This window comes from Neolamprologus multifasciatus, chromosome 10 (genome assembly GCF_963576455.1).
Source record: "Neolamprologus multifasciatus chromosome 10, fNeoMul1.2, whole genome shotgun sequence".
NCBI lineage: Eukaryota > Metazoa > Chordata > Actinopteri > Cichliformes > Cichlidae > Neolamprologus > Neolamprologus multifasciatus.
The window spans coordinates 32,138,329-32,162,059 of NC_140448.1; the positions used below are offsets into that span (position 1 = coordinate 32,138,329).

Below are 23,731 nucleotides of genomic sequence, written 5' to 3' on the forward strand. Positions count from 1 at the left end.
GTCGTCACATTTTGCATTTTTATTTTCTTGGAAAATTAATTTTATCCATTTCTCAGCACTTCATTTGACAGCTGTGACTCTCCTCTGAAGCAAGGGGGTAGGAGGGGTTGGGACTCGGACCTGATTAGCGAGCCTGGCTCGACTAAACAAAGTCCAGCAGAGCAGTGTTCAGTTGCAGTAGTTCTGCAGGTCAAAGATGGTACAGGGTTTGTGGCAGCATTCCTCCACAATGCCTCGCTTCACCATCATTTCCATCTGGTCTTTGAAGGTCACTTCACTCTCGCCACCTTGCACCACAGCGCCACCTGCCTTTGGAGGGAGGAAACCTGATGGGATGAAGAGCAGGTGAATGTTCAGATCTAAAATTATGGTAATTTATATTAAATAATACATTTTAAACATATTAGAACATAAATTACTAATTCTAACACAAAGTGTTACAAAATCGGCGCGATTATATGATGCAGGTGTTGAGACAAATGACAATACTGTAATTTTCTGCTGCTCATTCCTGTGCAATATCCCATCTGCCCTCCCGTCATATTTCTTTTCAAGATTTTCTTATTTAATCACTAGTGTACATATATTTATATTTATAGATATATATTTAGTCATCTTTTCTCTTTTACCATTTTATTTTATTTTATTATATTTTCTCCTACTGTACCATGCTGCTGAGTGACTGCTGCTCGTCAAACACATTTCATTGCAATGTTGACCCTGTGCTAACTTGCATATGACAAATAAAACTGAAAACTGAAAACTAGATGTAAATTAATCATGTAGGGTCCATAAAGATATGAAAAATTACAGTTTCCAACATGAAAGCTGATTTAAAGTGAACTGAGAAAGAAAAGCTGCCCTCAAATAGCTTGTCTAGTGTTTCTGTTCATGGTTGGTGGTCTCACCAAGCAGAGGGTCCACATCTCTCCTGGGGTTGTAGAAGAAGCCTCTGTCCCCACAGACCAGATACAGGGCGTCCACCAGGTGAGAGCCGCACAGGTGCTGTGGCCCACCGACGGCCTGGGAGCCCGGCCACGAAACCATCATTAAGACGAGCAGGGAGAAGGTCTGGAGCCAGAGCGCTGCCATGCTGGAAAAGAGCTGAACACAAAAGCACATTCACGTTAGCGTCACAGTCACCGTCCTCACGACCAAACCTACAGCGAGCACTCACCTGCACAGGCAGAGAGGAGGAGGAAACTCTGAGATGTAGGGCAGGAGCAGCTGGGCTGTGTGAGGCAGAACCAAGAGCCTTCTCGCCATTTATACTCCACCAGCACCACCTGGACACGCCCCCTGCTATTTTCACACATTGTGGGGACTTGTGTGTGATTACGGATTACGGGGTCTCTGCAAACCATTAATATGATTTATTAAACCTGAGGTGAAAGATTTGGTTTAAGTTTCAGGAAATGAACAGCCCTGTGAAGAGATGGTGTGTGTGTGTGTGTGTGTGTGTGTGTGTGTGTGTGTGTGTGTGTGTACAAACAGATGCGCTGCCATCAGCACATATTAAGTGACGGTGTGTTTCTGACTGACTGGTTACAGCACTTAGTAAAACAAACTAAAGCTAATGAGCCGACATGATCTGATCAGCTATTAACCTTCTGCTCCATCTGCTCAGCTTGTTAGTTTAAAGCAAATAACAGTCGTAGAAATAGTTTTTATTTAGGTTTTTTACAAGATGTGTTCACATCATGCAGCATCTCCTATCCTCCATCACATCTGACGTTAACAGGCATGAAAACTGAAGATAAGTCCAAGCTGTCTTTACATCAAAGAGCTGATATTTGTGATCAAATGTGAGGACTGAACGTTTGTAAAAAGAAATCAGGATGTGCAGCAGAGCTCAGAGTGAAGTGAAACATGTCAGCAGATTTAAAAGTATTTCAAACTCAGTCGTATAACTGTGAAGAAGTTTAATTACACATTTAACCCCTGACAGAGCTTAATATCGGGAAAAAAGCAATTTCAATAGTAAGTCTCAGTTTTTTGTTCATGATAAAAAAAACTTTGCTAAACAGTCCTGTAGTTATAAAACTGAAATTTTTGTTAATTAAAAAGAAAATTTCAGATTAATTAATTAATTTATTTTTAATGTGGACAAATGGTATAAAACTACCTTTCTATAGCATATTATAGCAGTATTTTTATTACTTAACCCTTTAAGACCCACCATAGAACCAAGTCCGCCAGAGCTTATATTATATTTTTACATGCTGTGGAGCCATTTTTGGGAGCATTTCAAGTTGCTATACATCAATACAACCATTATAGCCTAAATTTAAATAATATGTCTGCATTAAGTGCATAGTAATTACATAAATTGCAAAAAAGTGCAATAAACTACAACAAAATTGAAAATCGTTTTTGTTTTTTTTAACATATATTTCTAGTTAGAGAAATTTAAGAGGCTTATCCCTCAAAACTGTAAATACAAAAAAGTTGCACAAAATAGTTTCCCACCACAGGAAATTTATTTTGAGTGTCTTCATAGTTTTATTTTTGAAATACACCAATTTTTATACACTGCAGCAAAAACGAAAATAAATATTATAATGCAAATTTGCAAAAAAGCAGCATATGCATCAAAATAAACTATTTCCAGCAGTGCAATATGAGTCCTAAGCATCCCAGAAACCACACAGAAAGTCATAAAGTCAAAGATAACTTTTAAAAACACCAGTATAGGCTCATGAGGCCCTGATGGTAAAAAAACGACATTTCCGCGAAAATGACGTCACTTCTGGTTTCGGGCAGGTCATGGCGGACATGCGATAGTTTGCGCTGACGTCTAATCCAACGTAGGAAGTGTTACAAACAGCTGATCGGATCGGCAAAGCGTGTTTCTGGAATAATATGTTTTTGTTGCTGCAAGTGCTTTTTATGCAGTTTTTGCAAAGCTATATGTGGAAGGAAACTGTGACCGAGGACAAGCTGATGGCATAAGATGTAAGTACAACTCCTCCGGTTTCATATGCAAAAAAAATTATTGCGCTAGCTCACGTGGTTGCAGAGCTACCGGGATTTAAAAATAGTTACGCAAAACAGAGCGTGCTGCTCTGACCGGTTTTAAAGGGTTAATAGCGGCCGAGTTCTTTATCAGCTGGAAAAACTGTAAAACTCATGAATATGAAGTTAAAACTCATGCCCTCCATCACATTGTTCAAAGTCCTTCAGTGAGGTGGCTTAGAGACTTTGGTGGGCCAATTCTGGCCCCCATGCCTTATGTTTGACAACCCTGAACTATGCAGACAGCATGAAACACAAAGACAAAAGCTTGACTGTCCTGATGTTCCAAATATTTTATTGTAGTTATGGGTCTGAGATGACTTCAGCTTTTTTCAGTCACGCAGTGAGAAAGAGCCTCATCAAACCATCTGCCATGCAAAGAGTGCTTAATGGGTGTCAGAGGTGTGCTGACAGAGCTCTTGTTCCAGCTTGTTAGTCACTTAAAGAAGAAGCTCAACTGACCGAGGAAGAGCGTTACCATGACGAGCTGTCCATGACGAAGGAGGACGCGTGTTTCAGACAACTTCTCAACGTGTTTTTCATCTGCATCTACAAATGAACCAGAAAGCAGAGCCGCTGTCACCCCACAACCAGACCATAAACACTTTTTCTGCACAATGGATGGAAATTCACTCCATTAAATACTGAATACTACAGCTCAACTTTTATCATTTCTGCTCCTGATTTTCTTTTCTAATTTTCTTTTAATTCATATTTTGCATTTCTTTAGAGATACTAGGAATAGGTGTCAAGAAGATGCATCATATTTATGATAAAGTGCAGTTTTAGCTGATATATGTCAGATGATTATTGTAGACCTGTTTCATTATTTTCTATTGTAATGTTTTCTGTAGTAGATTAAACAAAAATAACAATGGAGTCATGTGTAAAACGTAAATCAAATAAGAATACAGACATTTACAGACAGATTTTTTGACTGTTTCTTAAACACTTTTATCACTGAAACCAGGAAAAATATTTAAAAATTCCATCTCATCAGGTTTTCTTGCAAAACTCACGTTTTGTCCTGGTTGGTTCACCCAGTGTTTACAGTTTTGTTCATGTTCAGTTTATTTTGTCACTCGTTCTCATTTCCTGTTTTGCTGTTCCGGTTACTTCCATGTGTCTTTACTCAGATTAAGTTCTGCTCGTCCCCTCATTATAATAAACTCCAACTCTCACCATTAGTGCTGTGTTTCATCTCTTCCTCTCATCCACACACATCCCAGACAGTCTTTAGTTTAATTAAGCTACAATTTCCCTTTATAAACTGAAACCTGGTATCCTATAGTCAAAAAACATATCCAATAATGATTTCTTATATTAATTGAACATTTCTAAAAGTGAGACTCAAGACAAATACAAATCAAAAATGCAAGGTGGTTTATTTTGTTCATAGTGAAAGGTAAGGAATCTCTGAGAAATTAGGCATATTTAATTGTATAAAATATTGATTTTTTAATCACTGTTGTGCTTTTTTTTAATGTAAACTTCTCATGTTTTGCATTCAGCATCCTAAAAACATATAAATTACCAAATATATCACATCAAGCACATTTTTTTAAATTAAATATTATATTTAAAGTGAATATGAGTTTAATATGTTGTCTTTGATATAGTGAAACAAAGACAACTTATTAAATGTTTTTAGAAACATTCTATTTTATTTTGATTGTGGTAACTTCATAAAAATGGCAACAAAAGACTGATACATTTATAATACTAAATAAAAGTATTATACAGTACTGGAACATCTCATAGCTAACATGGCGGGGTGTCATAATCAGCTGAGGAGGGCTTCCCTCCCCCTTCAGTGCTGTGGGGGCGGGGCATTAGAACACATGTATCTGAAAGTTTAGGAACAACATGCGCTGCAGGGAACGTCTTGATTCTGCTCTACATGAAACATTTTTCAGTATTTTACATGTCGTCTTTTATCCAGTACTCTGTAAATGATTTGACATTGATTTTCTTTTCACTTCGTTTCAGTTTTGTTGGAAATATAATTGTGTTAAAGCATCTTCATGGTGGTTTTTTTTTTTGTTTGTTTTTTTGTTACAGCTATAAACTGTAGATTTCAGATTCTAATTTCAGATAAAGCTCCATTGTTGTGTGTCCGACAGATGATTTTAATATTACTTCTGTGGTCAGTGATTTGATAAGATAAGACTTTATTGATCCCACTGTGGGGAAATGTGTGTGTTACAGTCTCGGTCGTTGTGTCCTTGGACAAGACACTTCACCCGTTGCCTACTGGTGGTGGTCAGAGGGCCCGGTGGCGCCAGTGTCCGGCAGCCTCGCCTCTGTCAGTGCGCCCCAGGGTGGCTGTGGCTACAATGTAGCTGCCATCACCAGTGTGTGAATGTGTGGATGACTGGATGTGTAAAGCGCTTTGCAAATACAGGCCATTTACCATTTACCTCAGCTCAGGAAGAATTTTTAGCAGAAGGAAAATAAAAAAAATACAAAACAAATAAGATAAACACTACATACAATGGTAGCAAACGCAGAACGTGATTATGGATACAGGGTTGTGGAAATATGCAAGAAATAAATGTAACTATTCTACCATCACTATTACTAAGTAAGTAATAGATATCTATAAGAATGTATAAGTATAGACATTGGTCCAGTATGGTTGCACATCTGAATATGTTTATGATATGTGCACTAAAAATAACCTTTCCACTCCACATGTTGGCGTTATTATTACCTGGTTTCAGTGTGTTGGTTATATGCCCAAAGAGGGGCTGTTTACACCAAGCTTTCAGCTACACAAGTAAAAATGATGAAAATATGTTACATTTGGAGCACAGGATGTGGAAGTCAAATGGTTTGCTCTTTTATTCTTTCTTTTTTTTCTACTCGATAACTGACCAGATGATGGCGCCATTGTCCCATCGTACTATAAGTACAGAGTGTGGCTGTGAACTGGAAAAAGATGGAGAGAAAAGAGATATTTTAAAGTGCCTAATGTGAATCAACTGGAAAGTAGAAGCTGAAGAGAATGGAGAAAGTAAGTAAAGTGTCAGGAATGACATTGTAAAAGAAAACCAGAACAGGAGACATCAATAAAGAGCTGATAGCTCTGCTTAAAAGTCTCTGCAATACTAATTCCACACATAACACGACTTTCAGGATCTTCCATTTACTGATTACTACTGTGTCTTAAGATTTTATTTGAATTTGGATTTAAAGGAGTGTTTTAGTTATTTTAAGTGAACAAAACAATTTCTAGAAATGCCCAGAAAATTCCTACGTGACAGGTTTTTATTAATCATCCATAAAAGATGAACTAACTCGATCTTATACTGTAAAACTGTGATAATTATCAGCAGGAGAAAAAAGCCGTCTACTGTTTGTTTACTTTTCCTGCACAGATTTGATTCATATTTTTCTCTTGTTGATCCATGGACATGGACATATGCAATATTAACATTTGAATGGATTCATGTTTTTATAACTAAAGAAAACTATATTTTTATACCTGAATATGCAGTGATTTTTCCATTGTATATAAGAGGTAGCTGATACTTTATTATTCATCTTTAAAAGTAGTCATTGGTCGTTGTTATTAATGTTCCTGTGATATGATCTGAATGGATTGTTTGCCAACAAAGTAATCAAATACGATCATTGTGGTGATACAGATCTGGGTTTAATGATACATGACATTCAAACACATTTTCAAAGAAACCATCTACTTGGATCAGGAAGAACAAGAAAAGTAGATGTATTAAAAGCCAAGATGTTAAAGACATTCTTGTAGTGGGGCGATGGTGCAAAACACCACCACTGTACTGGCCTTGCTGTGGTTGTATAAAACCATATGTTTGGGAAACCTGCAGTCAATATTTAAACATGTGAGTTGGAGCAGAAAAATGTCTAAAAGTTTTTTTATTAGATTAATTTTGGAAAGAGAAACTAACTCAAACCCATTTTTATTACTGTGTATTATCACATGTATGTAATCCAGATATAGATGCAAATATAAAAACATTTCAACATTGTAAGTCAGGAGTTTTAGAAACACAAAACTAAATAGAAGGAAACACACACACACACACAAAACCTTGAACCAATCCAATCTGTTTTACTTATAAGTGTGAGCTCCAAACAGGACGTTATAGAGCTGTCCCACTGGTCACATGGTGAAAAGCAGGTGACCACTGAAGGTGGTGTGATGACCTTGACTATCACGTACCCTTGCATTAGCAGAGAGACGTACAAAAACATGATCTCCAGCTTCTAGAAGCAGTGAGGCTCCATTAGAGGAAGTCCAAAAATAGGATGGTTGAAGTTCAAATATAATAAAAATTCGCTCTCCATTCTTGAACAACTCAACCCGAGTCACAATGTCTGCATATCCATATACATGGCACTCAAAGTGGTAGGCTCCTCTAACTGGTGCATTGAAAATACCTGTGGGACATTTGTTTTTGTCATGTTAAATCAGCTGTTAGAACATCTGGAACATCAGCCTGACATCAACATAGCTAAGAAGTGACATTCAGTGTTATTACCTGTGTGTGGGTTGTAGGCATTTCCAATGTTTATGAAAACCTGTTTAAATATCAGAGTAGTATCCACGTTAAAGGGTCCAATGTCTATAGTGCCTTTATCCAACAAAGCAGTCGAGAAAGCCACCTGTTTATCTGAGAGAGAGAGAAATGTCATTATTTCACACTTTGTTTTGTTTGTTTGTTTGTTTGTTTGTTTTAAACCTAATTTAAAAACGTAGTTTATGGTAATTCTCTAATTACCCATCTCATCCCAAATTTAATGATTCAACAATAAGAAAGAGGCAACAATACCATTTGTGGGAGATTACCAAGAAGAAAACCACTGCTGACCCGAGAGAGCACAAAGGCTCATGTCTCAGTCGCCAAAAACATGTTGATGATCCCCAAGACTTTTATGGAAAATATTCTCTGGACTGATGAGACAAAAACTGGACTTTCCATAAACTGCTCTTTTGTAGATTCCCTATCATTTTGCAATACCACGATGGCAAAACAATCTGCTTTACTGTTACTGTTTTTATTTAGCATAGAGGTCAAAGGAGCTTGCAAAGAAAAGCGTCTGGACTTCTTTAAGTTGCTTGAAGACGTTTCACCTCTCATCAGAAGCTTCTTCAGTTCTAAGGTCAAATGGTGGAGAGTCCCAGATTTAAACCTAGTGGGAGTTTCCCCCCACAGAGGGACAAAAGGACCCCTGATGATCCTCTAATCGCCTGAGCCAAGGTGTGAAACTGGGTGTGGGTCCCAATCAGCCAGAGTTTCAGGTGAGTTCATTGTGAAACCTGGCCCCACCTTATCATGTGAATTCCTGAGGTCAGATGGTCCAGGATGTGAGTGGGCGTTAAGGCGTCTGGGGAGGGAACTCAAAACTGGATTATAGATGGCAGACAGTTGGTGTCGTAAACCACCGCCTCTGTTCAAAGATGGTCGCTCACAGTGGACATAGATGCTTCATTCACTCCTCTTTCAAACCATCTGTCCTCTCTGTCCAAAATGTGAACATTGGCATCCTCGAAAGAGTGACCTTTATGCCATGCGCTTGTGACACAACACAGAAGAGCCACCTCCACAGGACAAGACTCACCTGTCCATCTGCATCTTAAGGTCAAAGGTCACTCTTTCGAGGATGCCAATGTTCACATTTTGGACAGAGAGGAAACTCTGGCTGATTGTGACCCACACCCAGTTTCACACCTTGGCTCAGGCGATTAGAGGATCATCAGGGGTCCTTTTGTCCCTCTGTGGGGGGAAACTCCCACTAGGTTTATATCTGGGACTCTCCACCATTTGACCTTAGAACTGAAGAAGCTTCTCGGATGAGAGGGGAAACGTCTTCAAGCAACTTAAAGAAGTCCAGACGCTTTTCTTTGCAAACTCCTTTGACTACAATGACCTGGATGACTGAGAACCTTCACAGACATTTAGCATAGAGATTTTTAAATTAATGCAGTTTATTGGGAGATTATGACTTCAGGGAATGTTATCCAAATATTGAAGTAACATTTTACAAAAGAAAAAAATTTACCCTGCAAAATATATGTTGGATTATATTTCCACAGAACAAATTTCACTATGTACTATCCACAACTGCTTCTCATTAAACTGGAATTCCAAAGAGTAGACGTTCCAGAGAATTTAAAAGTTCTTTGGTTAGTCTTCAGGCTCTCCGTGGCCATGAACCAAACATTTTCAAACATGGTGATGCAACCATTTTGACAGATGTAAAGTACTATTACTCGAATCCATGACTGAACGAGGACCACGTTTGAGTAGTACATAGTCTGTGGGCACTACAGCTCAAAAGGAAATAAAATGTACACAGAAATTGGTGTTTGGTTTTATTTTTTTTTTTTTTTTTTTTTTTTCGCCTGTCCCATTTGGTTCTTTAGCCGTCAGAATTGTTGTCTGAAGACCAACAAGGATACCCAATGGATTTATTTTGCCAAATGGATCATCATGGCATTGCCGTATTGGTCCATTTGATCGACCTTTGTTTTTATTATTTATTTTATTTTCAGTTGTTACAGACGGGACAGACATGAGTGAGGGATAGGAAAGGGAGAAAGAAAGAGGAAGGAAAAGAAAAACAGAAGGGGAGAGGGACAGTGAGAAAGGGGGGAAGAAAAAATATCTCCGGGATCACCTGTTGAGAGAAAAAGAATAGAAAACAAGCAAAAAAACAAAACAAAACAATGCAACATACTATACACAACACCATCGCATTAATCTAGCTAAGTGAAAACAGCAGTAAATACTAAATATTGAATGTTGTTGTGCAGCACGCAGGACAGACAGCGCACAATGTGCTTTGAAGTAGCAGCCAAGAAAGGTGTGATTTAAGTCTACGAATAGTGAACACCCATGTGCACACCTGTGTGGATCGGCGCGCTTGTATTCAAATGGTTTCCCCATGTAATGGTCTGCTAGAGGATGTAGAGAGCCATAGCCCCGTCCCCCAGGGCATGAAGCAGGCATGGAGGAGATCCAGGCCCCAGACATCCAGAGGCCCCAGAGTGCAAGAGCCCAAGGAGGACCACCGGAGGGGCATCCGTGCCACCTTCATGGGAAGGGCTGAGGATCCCCAGATGAGGGGTCACCCAGTAGCCACCGGGCAGAAGCTAGAGGGGGCTGCACCGGCGTGCCCGCCGGCTCTGCCGGCAGCCAGCTGTGCCAGAGTGAACCGAGCCGCAGGCACAGAGGCCGGAGGCCCGAGGGCCCCCCGCGCCCCGGAAGAGGCCTGACCGAGCAGCAGGCGCCAGGCCCCGCCAAGTAGTCACCGGGAGTGAGCTGGTACATACCTGAGCGCCCAGCCCCGGACACCAAGAACCACCAACGCACCGACCCCTGAGGGCATCAGTCACCGGCAGGGAGTGTGGTGAGGGGAGATAGGCCTCCACACTTTGGAGGGCCTTGGAGTTCCCAGAGAGGTGAAGTCTAAGACCCGACCTGACATATAGACACAGACAAACAGGCACACACAGACACAGACATGCATTCCCACCCTCATGCACACATATACAAACACTCAGCACTCACCCAACGCAGGAATAAACGTAAATGGACATGTACACACAATCACACTCCCCAAACATACTCTATATCCCGGGTCCAGGTATCCTCACCCCCAGAGATGGAAACGGCACCCAGACCCAAGAGATGTTACCCTTCCCTCCGGGGTGGAGGCAAGCAGACCGCCCCAGGCTCCGCAGCAGCAGGGAGGCCAATCGGACAGCCAGCATCTCTTCCCAGCCCCCCCGCCCCGATGGCTAGCAGAGAACAGGGGTGTGTTAAGACCCCATACCTCCCTCCTCCCGCTCAAGTGTAGTGTTGCTGCGTGTTGCTCTAAAGTGTATTTAAAACAAGGGAGAGCATGGTGCTGCTGCCAGAGAGCAGCAGGTGATAGCACGGCCCCTCCCGAGAACCCTCAATGTCTACATGGATTTAAAATTGAGAGGTGGGCACCGGCGCCAGAGGCAGGTTTGAATACACAGACCGTCTACTGGACGCCGTTAACGTGCCCACCCTCAAGGCCCTATATATATATATATATGTGTGTGTTATGAGAGTGTAAGTAATGTGGATGTCTAAGTTGTGAGATAAAATTGAGGCACAGGTGGCCAGAAGAGGACAGAGGGGGGGGGAATGTCTCCCCTGCACCCTGGTGACACACCCGCACCCCAAAGCCCTACCTGTGTGGGTGGGTGTGGTGGAGCGTGAAGAGGGAGGCAGACGGGGATGGGGAGGAAAAGAAGGGAGGGGAGGGTGTCCCTCCCTAGGGCCAGCTCCCCCGCTGACCCCAATATGCACCCCCGTCCTCTGGTATCCACCAAGGCAAGGGAGCCCAGGCCCATCCAGACCGGGGCCTACGGCAGCAACACCGCCAAGCCCCACAGGACCCGGGGCAGCCCACTCTACCCCACCGCAGAGGAAACTGTACCCACCCCAACATTCAATCATCTCCCAGACTACACAAGACACAGACACCCAGGTTAAGTTTATTCTCCACCTCTCCTATGTCTCTCCCCCACCTGCAGAGTGGACTCCTGCAAAGATGGAACAACCTCCCTGCCAGTTCAAGAGCCCCCCGGTTAGGCCGATGCACAAGAGGCCCCCTGCGCCAGGGCTGAGCCCCCGTGCACCCACCCGCCCACAACCTCGGCGACACACCGACGAGGACCGAAGCCCCCAAGGCCCAGCCAGAGCCCCAGCACGGAGGCGAAGCACCCCCGAACCCCAAACCCCCACGCCCGCCCCGGATCCGCTCAGGGGCAGCCAGGCCACCAGGCCAGTAACCTACGTCCGCCAGCACAGACCATCCTCCAGCCCCGCTGCACGCGGCCACGAGGAGAACAACCTCTGAGAGCGACCAGAGCCACTAACCAGGTTATGAACACAACCCCCGGGTTAAGCCCTCCAGGGATAACGTCTCTAGGGGTCCTCCAGGTGCCCTAAGCCCATCCCAACCTCCACATCAACCACAATAGCCAAGGCGGGACCAAACCACGACCCCCCACCCCCGCTAGGTGATGGAGCCGATCAAAGGAGCCCAGAGGGATTGATCTAATGTGGTGGCAGAGGCTATATCGAGACTAATGTGATCTATTAGATAGTTTCTGTATTGGCTAGAATTAAGATTATTTTTATTTTTCCAGTTCATGAGGACCGTTTTCTTGGCGATGCATAGGGCAATAAAAACCATGTGGACTGTATTAATTTCTGTAGTGACATCATCCAAATTTCCCAACAAGCATACTAAAGGGGAGGTTGGAATTTTACATTTCAGACACTTTGATAAGTCCTCACATATCTCGTGCCAAAACTTCTGCACTGGTGGACAGAACCAAAGAGCGTGGATGTAACTGTCTGGTGTATTGCCTTGACAGTGTGAGCAGTTGTTGGCGGATGTAAAGCCCATCTTAAACATTCGATGACCTGTATAGTGCACTCTATGCAGTATTTTGTATTGTATTAATTGCAGATTGGGATTTTTAATAAATTTAAAGGTTTTTAAGCAAATCTGAGACCAGACGGGGTCTCTGGTCTCAAACCAAACACCATTTGTGGTGTTTGGTTTTAAAAAGGAAAAATCTAGATATACACATTGTTTTCAGTTCCTTATCTTGACACGGTAAGACCTTTGTTGTTTCAGTATTCTTTTTATATCAATAAAAAAAACACCTGAGAAATATAACTTTATGCTTTGTAATTAAACATGTCACAAAAATCCACAGTTACCTTTTCATAGAAAAGATCAGACTCATGATGACTTGCACACATTACCTTGTAACTGTTGCTTCAACTGGTCAATCTCAGTTTTCTGCCTGTCCAGCTCCGTCTCGTGTCTGTCCAGCTCTTTCAGCTTTGTTGAATGATCTAAAAGTGTAAAAAGTAATTTTATGAGTTTCACTTCACTGCACAGCTATTTTTAGAGCATTGTCCATAACATAAAAGAAAGTATGCTGATTATTTCAGTTTTTTCTTTCTAACTGGACATTTTCGTAGTGACATAGGCACTTTTATAAGACAAAAGTGAATATAGAAAGGAAATATGAAAGCATATGGAAGGTTTCCTGTTACTTCTCTCACTACCTGACATGATACTGTACCTTGATTTTCTTTCTGTAGGATCATGATCTGTGCTTTCTGCACAGCCAGTGAGACTGCCATCTCTCTGAGCACAGCATGGATGTCCTGTGGACAGGGTTGTTGGTTTGAAATCTGCTGGTCAACAATTTCATTATCTGCCTCAGTCGGATTTGTGGAAACAGAGCAGACCAGAAGCAACAGCGAGAAGAACACCATGATCTCCATTCTGTCAGTGAAAACTCAACAGTATCTGTGTCATCTGTGTGGAGATACAGAAATTATTTTATTGCTGCCATATAATCTGCATCATTATAACTGCATTGATAACATTCTTTACAGCATTATTTCATCTAATAATATTTCTCACAGTATTGATATTGCATTAAAGTTGTTTATTGAAGATGTTCATTTGAGGATCCTTCCATTATGTTAACTTTTATTACAAGTACGGTTAGAAGTATTTCATACACATTGCATATTTGTGCTTATTTCGAGTTGATGTTCGGTTCATTAAGGGTCTTAAGCTTCACTGGTGTGACTGTCCAGGTGATCCATGCTGAGGGAAACTGGAACATAGAAGAATAACTGCAATGCATGCTTACAATACATATAACACATATAATCTAGGAATGTGTCAGGCCTGAGGCCTTAACTCATTTGGTGTCTCACTATATTTTACTCTACTTGGCAACAGATGACCAGAGTCAATAATTAGCCGCAGAGATCCTGAGGGCTCGAAGTTTATTACCTTGTATGGAAGATGTTATAGAAAAGAGAAGTTCTATGTCTGCTTATAGCTATTAAAGATGTACAAGATGTACGATTAACTGTGACTAATGTCTTTAACCTATTTTAATCTGTAATTGACGCCATGGGGGGGCGTGTACCCCACTGCTTTATAAGTATCCACAACATGTATTTTGGTCAGAAGACATATGCTGATGTTTTCTCCGGGCTGTTAATAAACTCATCGTTTGATTGCACTTTTCTGGGGCCTCCGTGGTTTGTCTCACTGCTCTACATTGATCGATTTCGCAACAGCTTTGGTGGAGGATGCGGGCAGTGTAGGCTCAGCGGTGTTACTTTCCGCGGTGGTCGAGCCGGATTGGTGGTCAGACGGGCAGACGTCACGGGTGGTTCCTTGACTACTGTGGGCCCACATAAAAAAGGTAAAGCACAAACCTCTTAAACTGAAATTGTGCTGCATTGGATGCAATTCTAAAATTGTAGTCAAGAAGTTACTTGTTGATCTCTGTTTTGATTTTGCCTGAGTCAAAGTGAAAGTATTAAGTAGTGTTGCATTCAAGGACGACTCGTAAGAAACAGTACTGAGCTAAAAGTAACTCGAGATGTTGTTTTAAGGAAATAAGAGAGAAAAGAGACCAATGTGTGATTAAAGAATAAGAGGATATAAAAGTTATTGGTCAGTTTATGGTTTAATAAGTGTCAAGTTCAGAAGTGCAGACTTCCTCCCTACTGGAGACGTCCAGTAGGTGGTCCGGCGTGGCCGTACTGGAGATTGACCATCTACCAAGACTTGGGACCTTGGTTTAAAATAGGTTATGATCAGAGGATCATTTTGAGATACACTTATTTGTGAGAAAAAGAGTAATACCGGATGCAGAGGTCCGGGGAGTTGACATTTAACAGACTCAAGCCAGCCGTGAGCTTGAGGGAAACAGTAAAAACTTAGTTTGAAGCACGTCAAGGTTTACTCTGTTGAAGTAATTTTGATGATAATGCTGCAGGGGCTGTAGTAGTTTCATCGGTATCTAGAGAAAGGCATGCTCATTTCGGGATCGTGCCAAATTGAATACTCACGTACAGGGGATCTTCTTTAAATGAAATGTATATGTCGTGGTGAAACGGAAGAAACACCTTATGGTTTTACAGTGGCTGCAGAAATAAGACGGTCAGACTTATATAGCTTTTTGTTCTGGAGTTTCCTTATATTTAGGTGCTTGGTAATGTACAGTGCGAGACCCGGCGAAGATCCGCGTAAGGCAGAGAGGGCATTTTCCTCCTTCTGCGAGCGTGCATTTAATGGGTTTGAAATTCAGTATCATTGGATAGGGTAAATTACGCGTTGCTGAATCAGAGAACGACTAGTAGCGTCTGAGGGGAGCTCTGCCGCTCTATATCTGGATCAGCTGTGATCCACATGTTACAGTTGAAAACAGTGACGTAAGAAACTGTCTGAAGTGATCTAAGTGCCGTTGGCTGCAGGCGGTGTGTGAGAGGCTTTGAAGTCTCTTTTTCTTTCTTTTTTCGGGTTGAGAAAGTGCGTAGTTAACATTGGGGTGCGGCCCCTTCCCCTTTCTGAGACTCTGAGTAAAAAGAGTAATTTCAGACGAGGAAGTCCGACAAAAAACACCTGGTGCTGTCAGGATGTTTAAGTGACAGAATTTCAGAAAATCGAGTCAGAAATGGTTTTGTGGCTCTTGGTAAACTGATTTTGAAGGAAAATCAGTGTTTATTGTGCTGAAGTAACAGATCCGGCGTGGTCTGAAGGGAAGAATCAGCTGTACAATTCTGAGTTTGCAGCGTTGTTGATATTAACAGATCCGGCGTGGTCTGAGGAAAAGAAATAAATCGGTGAATGGTTGATATACTTACATGAATTTGGTGGATCCGCTGAGGTCCAGAAGAATAACCAATGCGGACTGTGTTGGCTTGAATGTTGATAAATGATCCAGGAAGAATTGCCCTGGGTCTGTGTGTGTGTGTTGTTGAGTAACAACATGCTCAGTTAAAATTGGGTGCTGTTCCTTCCTCTTTTTAGTTTCAAAACACGAAGGCTGTTGGTTTCATTTTAGCTGAAGAAGTCAGTTGGATAGATGAGAAAATGTTTTCAGAATGAAATGAATAGAATCAACTTTCTTGGATTTCTTTACCTCTTTAGGCGTGCATCAAGACAGAGCTTTTTGTTTTAATTACATAAAGTCTTAAGGGTCACCAACTGGAAACAAACAGGAGGTTTTGAAGCTGTCACGCTTCTCACATGGTGAAAAGCAGATGACCACTTTAGGTATTATGGTGAACTTGGTTATCATAAACCTTTGAATTAGTCCAGAGACGTAAAAAGACCTGATCCCCAACCTCCAAAAGCAGTGAGACAAAATTAGAGGAACTTGCAGCACCAGATGGCTGAACTTCATATGCAATAAAAACGTGCTCTTCATTCCTGAACAACACAGCACTCAATGCCTCCATATCCATATATTTTCCACTCAAAGTGGTAGGCTCCTCTCACTGGTGCAGTGAAAATACCTGTGGGACATTTTTTTGTTAAATGGAAAATCAGCTGTTAGAACATCTGGAACATCAGCCTGACATCAACATAGCTGAGAAGTGACATTCAGTGTTATTACCTGTGTGTTTGTTGTAGGCATTTCCAATGTTTGTGACAACATGTTTGAAGATCAGAGTAGTCTGAGTGTTAAAGGGTCCAGTATCTCCTTCACCTTGATCCAGCAGAGAGGCTGAGAAAGCCACCTGTTTTACTGAGAGAGAGAGAAATGTCATTAATATTCACAACTTGCAGTAAAATAACGATTTACAGTTTTTATTGTCATAGAATCAAAAAAGAAAAACATTTTCTGTGTTTATGGGAAATGATTGTTGTGCTGACCAAATATCTGAAAAGACCTTTGAATTAATTTGAGCTGTAATCAAATGTGTCACATGTACAGGACCACCCACCACTTGTCGCATTGTGAGCCATTAAAAGGCATTAAAGGAAGATCTTCATGTCGACATGAAGCCAGTTTGTGGTTTATTTAGCAGATATGAAGGCACTTAAAACATGAAACAATCTGCTAAATAAATCAATTGAAGACTTTACAGTCAGTGTGTCTTGTAAATGTTTACATTGACAGTCAGAGTCATGTGATTTCAGTGCCTTTCAGCTCCTGCTTTAACTCGACAACCTCAGACTTGTGAGTCTCCAGCTCTTCCAGCTTTGCTGCATGATCTGAATAAAATGAGTAAAGGAAAAAGTTCATTTTCTCTAGACACAACATTAATATTTGTGTAATATTAACCAGCTGAGAGTCGTTGGTGTTGCTTGGTGTGTTTGCCTGTGTGGGATGATTACCTTGCAGCTGCTGCTTCAGCTTATCAATCTCAGTCTTTTGACTCTCTGCTTCTTTCAGTTTTGCAACAAGTTCTGAAAAACAAATTATAAACAACTTTAAGTTTAGTGGCCCGTGATGTAGTGATTCACCTTAGAAACACAAAGATTCTGTGTCCCAGGAGGAGATGCAAATGTTTTGGATGTTGTGTCAGGAAGACCATCCGTGGAGCTACATGCTGGGATACTGCTACTTCTGTAATTCCCAAAGGTGATATTTTACCTTTGTTATGTTCTTTTAAGGTTCTGATCTCCACTTTCTGTTCGGTCAGTGAGGCGGTCATCTCTCTCAGCACAGCATGGATGTCCTGTGGACAGGGTGGCTGGAGTGGAGTCTCAGTCTGATCTGCTGAAACAGAGCAGACCAGAAGCAACGGCAAGAAAAACGTGATGCTCTCCATTCTGTCGCTGGATAACTGCTGTGCAGCTGTGCAACTGCAAAGTGAAGCTTTTTATAACATAGATGAGGAGGTTACTGCACCACCTCTCAAACACACACCCACACTGCCCCCAACACATCCTGTGTAAAAGCTGCTTGTGTCAGTACAACACAGGTATGTACACAGTCAGTGGACCAAAAGATAAGTAACTGAGTCTCATTCTGTTCATGCTACACTGAGCGGTGGTCTCCTCCACGACCCCTCAGCCTCCACCTTACTGCAGAGCCACAGGACCACACCTCCTACAGGCGGTGAATTATTAAAGAAGCAGACTTTGACTGGGACTTCTGGGGGGCAGAGGTCCCCCCCCCCTCTCTCTGTGTCTCACCCATTTGGCATAGATGTATGTATATAGAGGATGGAAATAACACCATGAAATCTGTTTTTTTACATTTTCTTAAAAATTTTATTATTAAAATTTTTTTTAATTGCAAAAAAGGGTTAGGGTTGTCTACTGTGTCTACTGGGCCTTTTTCATGGTTCATGGCTCTTTGTCTCAGAGTCTTTGCCTGTGTCTTTTGTGTTTCCTGTTTTACTTTGATAGTCTTGTGTCGTGTATTCAATGTATTGTGTTTTGTTTCCTCCCTGTTGCGTCATGTCTAATTAGGTTCAGCTGTGTCTCCCTCCTGTTGTGCATCGTGTGTATTTATTGTGTGTGTTTTCCTCTGTCCCTTGTTGGATCGTCTGTTTGTCTGCTGTCACGTACTTCAAACCTCAGGATTAGGTTCAAGTGTTGGTTCAGCTGTGTGTTCATGTTAATGTCTCTCATCATAGTTTCCACGTTAGTGTTGGCTTATCCCAGTTTAGGTTTTAGTACAGTTGAATTTATTTATTTAAAGGGACAGTGCAGTTTAACATAGTTCAAGTGCAAGACATGAAACTGATGTGCCGCACAGGTTTATAGCTACTGCTAATTTTCAACAATTGACTATGTGCACGTTAGCATTTGCTACTTCCAGTGCGGAAACTCCTGTGGGGAGCTTTGTTTCCGGTGTCCTATTTGTGCCCTGTTTACGGTCCAAAACAAGTTAAGCAAATGAATGACTCAAGCGGCGATTTACACTTCTGTAGATGTCTCGGGCATTTACCCAATATATCTGTAAATGATGTTCATCGACTTGTCGATATTTTTCCCCTGCGCCTCAGAGCAAAAGAGAAAAGGGATTCAAATGTTATATTTCTCAGCTGTCCCTCGTTTATCGCGGGTGTTATGTTCTAAAAATAACCAGTGATAGGTGAAATCAAGTAGCCAATTTTATTTTTGACGGTGCAAAACGTTTCGTGGACATACAGCACTGCACTTCAGAGTCACACTGCTAGCGATAGATGCAGCGATTCTGTACTGTACAGGAGAGACGGAGGAGATCGTCTGCAGCGATCAGGACGCAGGACACAATGTGATGTAAAAAAATAAGCATGCAAACTTGCACTAAAAAATCTGCGAAACAGCGAGGTGAAAGGTGAACCACGTTATAGCGAGGGACCGCTGTAATTTTGAAGGTAAGTCACAACATACCCTTCGTAAATACTAATGTATAGAAACCGTTACCAGCAATCATTCATTTTTGTGTCTTTTTTCACGGTTTGTTAACATGCTGTGTAGGTGTGTACTTGACTAGCTGATATCAACATAACGGGAAACATCTGGTTTGACTATTGTTCACCTGTAGTTTGAATGCTGAACATTTGCCTGTTTAAATCATAAGACCAGTCACTATACAGAGATGTGCTTCTGAATGTGGACGATGTGTCTTCTGCTGCAGTGATGCAGTTCTGCTTGTGTTTAGTGATGTAAACAACTGATCGATTTAAACTCTTTAAACGTCAAAATTGATCATTCGATTTTTATGACACAACAGTGGTGAGTGTTCCCACCTTCTCCTCTTTGTAACTTAACGCGATCTTTCCGTTTTCCAGTTTTGGACATGATTTTGGAGGATATCTTTGCAGTAGCGATTGACCGCAAAGTAAAGCTACCGGAAATGTACAACCCCACATCCGGTCTCAAACAAGGAAGTTAGCATTTTCTCATGCACAGGGTCAATTGTCCCTTGTTGGGCTTACAATCTAAATAGATACATTTTACAATAAAGCATACATTTTCATAAAACCAAATTACATCATAAATACAATTACAATAATTTTAAATAAAATTAAAATCGTTAGTTAAAATGACTACAACTTGGGTTTCCCTTTAACCAAACTTTAACCTTCAATGTAAAAGATCTAATGTCTGTAATCAGTTTGATTTCGGTTGGAAGTGTGCTCCACAGACGTCAGGCCTTTATAGAAAAAGCTGACTGACCGACTGTAGATCTGCGATATAATATCTTGCAGTTGCCGTTCACCTTACTCTCAGTAATACGAATACTATCTTGTCTCTGGATGTATCTATTGAGACACTCTGGGGCCATCCTATTTATACATTTAAAAACTAATTTAAACAGTAAGAAAAAGTAGTCTGATGTCCTGTAATCATTTTGAAGCTATAATTGGAACTATTGGAAACTGAATACATCTTTGTTAGCAGATGGGTTGCTTGTGTCTGAAGTTAAATCTGAAATTAAGAAAATATTACATCGTAAGATTTTTACTGCATCTTTCTTGGAACTTCGGGAACTTCTTGAACGATGCATGTGTAAATTTTTAAAATTTAAAGCAAGAGAATTAAATCATGCTAAGAATATGAAATACAATGAAGAAGTAAGTAGATACACACACACACACACACACACACACACACATACATATATATATATATATATATATATATATATATATATATATATATATATATCGAGTCAATAGAGAAGTTTTATTTAATATGTTGAGATGTACTGAATTTTATGGGAATAGCAACTATATGATTCTAAATAATCAAAAGAAACGTGGAAATGATTTTATTGTCTCATTTAAGGACAAACATGGAAAGTCAGTTTTTAAAGAAGAAGGGAAAAGACATGTTTTCACCCATAGTTACAAACAGTGACGCTGTTAACAATCTTCTACCATCTATCTTGAACCATTAAATTCTGTTATTTATGAAACCTTGGTTGGGGAAATTAAAAGAGAGGAAGTGGAATCAGTAATTGATCAACTTGGTATATTTGCTGCAAGTTGTTTTACGAGTACATTTTGGGCTGTCTTATATTTTCTTTTATCTCATTGGTTGATGTAAACCTATTGTCCAATCAGATGTAAGGAAGGTGTGATCTAAGTGAGGCGAAAGAAAAAAAAAAAACAACACTAACTAAGCTGGTGAGAGTCAGCAGCTGCACATTAGCGGAGGAGGTTGTATAGCAGAGCTAACGGGAGAATAGCCGTGGATGCAGAGTCTACGTTCCTGTTATGGACTGTTTTACCCTGTGATGATGGACCGAGAGGAATTCTCTGGACCCTTCTGCTGTGGATAGGATTTCCGTGGTTTCGTCCCAGTGTACTCAGCAACCCGGCCATGCAGCTAATTCCAACCACGTTGCCGAGTGGAGGCCGCATGGTCACAGACCGAGCCTGCCCCTCAACTCGCCTTCGCAGTTAGCCCAAAGGATTTGTGAGTAGACTTGAGCAAGGGCATTTTATTTTCTGCTTGTTTAACAAGTGAAGCAGCCATTTATGTTTTCTGATCCCAACGAGCCCGAGCAACGACCAGGTCTGCAACGGTTTCAGTAAATGAGCTCACAGAGGTTACAAATTTGAACGGAACTTAAAGTTTACAGTTTAGAACATTTAATATTGTATTTATTTTATTTAAATCATATTTTATTTTGACTAAATTTTACATTTTGAATTTAAAGTTTTGTGTTGTGTCATAATTATTATTTACAGAGTTTATAAGTGGTAACGGTTATTAAAAAGTGAAAAGGGGTTTAACACGTTAGATAAATCCATTATTCTTAGTGAAGATTAAACAGAACTCACTATTTTCACTGAGTGGAGGCACCACCAATATTAAAACTTCTAAGTACAAAGGTTAAAACTGGTTAATTATTGTTTCTCTTGTTTACCAGTAAAATTAAGTGACGTACCCAAGGCCCCGCTCATAGTACTATCACCACCTTAACCGAGGGTTAATGTTAGGATGCCTGGTCATTGACCCAGGGTTTTTGAGTTTATTATATTATTTATCATTTCTAGTCTTTGGTTTCTTTGTTAGAGTTCTGTCTTATGGTTTATGTCTCTGTGTAATCCTTAGTTGTTGTCTCCCCTGTCTGCTATATGCCCGTGTCCAGTCAGTGTCTGCCCTGGTCCCACGTCTCTGTTGTAGTGCCTGCATGTGAGTCTGTGTCTTTAGTTCAGTCTGTGTTATGTTTCCTGTTTTATTTTGAAAGTCTGTGTCTTATGTTAATGTATCTGGTTTTGCTTCCCCAGTTTCGTTAGGCCTGATCTTCCCAGCTGTGTTTCCCTCCTGTTGCCCATTCCCTGATTGCTCCCTCTGTGTATTTAAGCCCTGTGTTTCAGTTTGTCGGTGTTGTGATCTACCCTCATTTATGCTGTGTTCTGGCTGTCTGCTTATGTAAGTTTATTTGGATTTGTTACGTTTTGCCATCCAGCAATAAAAGCTGAGTTTGAAGTACACTTTTGCCTGCCGCGAGTCTGCACTTTGGGTCCACTACTCCTGCCTGCACACAGCGACACTTGACAGAAGATCGCGACCAGAACATGGACCCAGCAGACGTTGAACTGCACGAGCACCGGCAGGTAGCTCTCTCCCAGCTAGAGGAGGAGCTCCGGTGGAGGCCATGGCTCACCCCCGACTATGGGCACATTTTTCATGGGACTCGTTTAGCTCTGGGGGGTCCCTGGAGTTGCCATGCTGCTTCACCTGCTGCTTCGCCTGCACTTGTGCTACCTACACTACAAGTGGGAGGTCTTCGTTTAACTTCAGACACACATTCCTTGCTGGAGCCACAGCGTTGCTCCTCCCGAGGAAAGCGGCGCCCACGCCGCCGTCATATGGACAATTCTGAGCAACTTGTGGTGAGTCGAAATGACTACCTTGCCCACACTCCTGAGCCAATAAACAGAAAGGATTATAAGTCTCACCTCAGACACCTTCGGATCTCTTTTCGCGATGATGATTTGGATTGGAAGGCCAGTTTTGGTTTAGCTCCTCACGAGCTAGTTAATGACAATATACGTTCCTCTGAGATTTTTAGTCCCAAGACTGTTCATCGTGGTGGAAATAAGATAAAAACCCACTTTTGCCAAGTCTGTTTTTTTTTTTTTTTTTTTTTTTCTACACCTGGCCACGTAAAGTCTGAGACTGTGAAAACTGTTAAATCAAAGACTGAGACTGTTAAGACTGCTAGACGTGGTGGTGGTAGGAAGCTAACAAGCATTTTAGATGAGTCTGTGTTTGCTGAGCCTGCTCCTTCGCCCCGTTGTGTTCCTGCTCCCAGTGCAGCTCGGGCCCAGCATTCCTGCACCTGTTTCAGTGCTTACTTTTATTTTTAACTTTGCATCAAAACATATGGCAATACACAATAGATACATAAATTTAAATTAACCTCCCCCCCCCCCCCCCCCCAAAAAAAAAAAGTAATATGGGTATTGATAACACACATGATAAGCCAAAAGAGGCGTCTTTTACTGTCGTACATTTTTTTTTCTTTAAACAGACCATATTTTATAGCTTGTATGTTGTTTTCAATTTCAAACCCCACTTTAGTCATTTGCTGTCTGATCTCTACTGTTCTGTAACAGGATAGCAGTAAATGTTCAAGGGTTTCGTCTTCGGCACATCGTGACATTGGACATTCTTTGGTGGTAACGTAACAGCTCCACTGAACCACCGCTCTAACGGGGAGGCGTCCAACCGAGATCAACCACACTGTATCTCTCATATTTTCAGATATTAATTTGTCATAGATTTTTAACTATTAACGGGTATTCTTCTATGCCAACGCCCTTATATTTTATCTGTCCTTCATTATTTTTATGATTAATTATATTATATACTTGTTTAGTGCATACTTGTGTCCAGTTAATGTTAAGGTCTTTCCACTGTTCTGTAGTGTCACCAAAAAGAAGCTTATAAG

General features: G+C 41.1%; 3 protein-coding genes and 1 pseudogene across 6 annotated transcripts in view; 1 reads left to right on the forward strand and 3 right to left on the reverse strand.

Moving 5' to 3' along the window:
• LOC146510531 (glutamate receptor 1-like) overlaps window positions 1-23,731 on the forward strand; it is a 441,677-nt gene that overhangs the window by 147,584 nt on the left and 270,362 nt on the right. The gene's annotated exons all lie outside the window — the stretch shown is intronic.
• Window positions 5-1,310, reverse strand: ins (preproinsulin). The gene is made up of 3 exons (XM_085174104.1): window positions 1,178-1,310; window positions 909-1,104; window positions 5-326 (listed from the first exon to the last, which is right to left on the reverse strand). Exons 2-3 carry the CDS (start codon window positions 1,090-1,092, stop codon window positions 169-171), a joined length of 342 nt encoding a protein of 113 aa, XP_085030230.1. The 5' UTR covers window positions 1,093-1,104; window positions 1,178-1,310; the 3' UTR covers window positions 5-168.
• Window positions 6,652-16,280, reverse strand: LOC146510537 (complement C1q tumor necrosis factor-related protein 3-like). Of its 3 annotated transcripts, XM_085175312.1 has the most exons (6): window positions 16,016-16,277; window positions 15,738-15,937; window positions 13,142-13,380; window positions 12,816-12,908; window positions 7,539-7,670; window positions 6,652-7,437 (listed from the first exon to the last, which is right to left on the reverse strand). In XM_085175312.1, exons 3-6 carry the CDS (start codon window positions 13,344-13,346, stop codon window positions 7,160-7,162), a joined length of 708 nt encoding a protein of 235 aa, XP_085031438.1. In that variant the 5' UTR covers window positions 13,347-13,380; window positions 15,738-15,937; window positions 16,016-16,277; the 3' UTR covers window positions 6,652-7,159. The 3 variants fall into 3 exon arrangements, with proteins under 3 accessions (XP_085031438.1, XP_085031439.1, XP_085031437.1); XM_085175313.1 differs by having other exon boundaries at window positions 12,816-12,870; window positions 13,125-13,380; window positions 15,738-16,280; XM_085175311.1 differs by having other exon boundaries at window positions 15,738-16,277.
• On the reverse strand, window positions 13,493-17,700 carry LOC146510538 (complement C1q tumor necrosis factor-related protein 3-like; annotated as a pseudogene). The gene is made up of 5 exons (XR_014876520.1): window positions 17,477-17,700; window positions 17,218-17,289; window positions 17,023-17,094; window positions 16,493-16,624; window positions 13,493-16,391 (listed from the first exon to the last, which is right to left on the reverse strand). The product of XR_014876520.1 is annotated as a complement C1q tumor necrosis factor-related protein 3-like (transcript).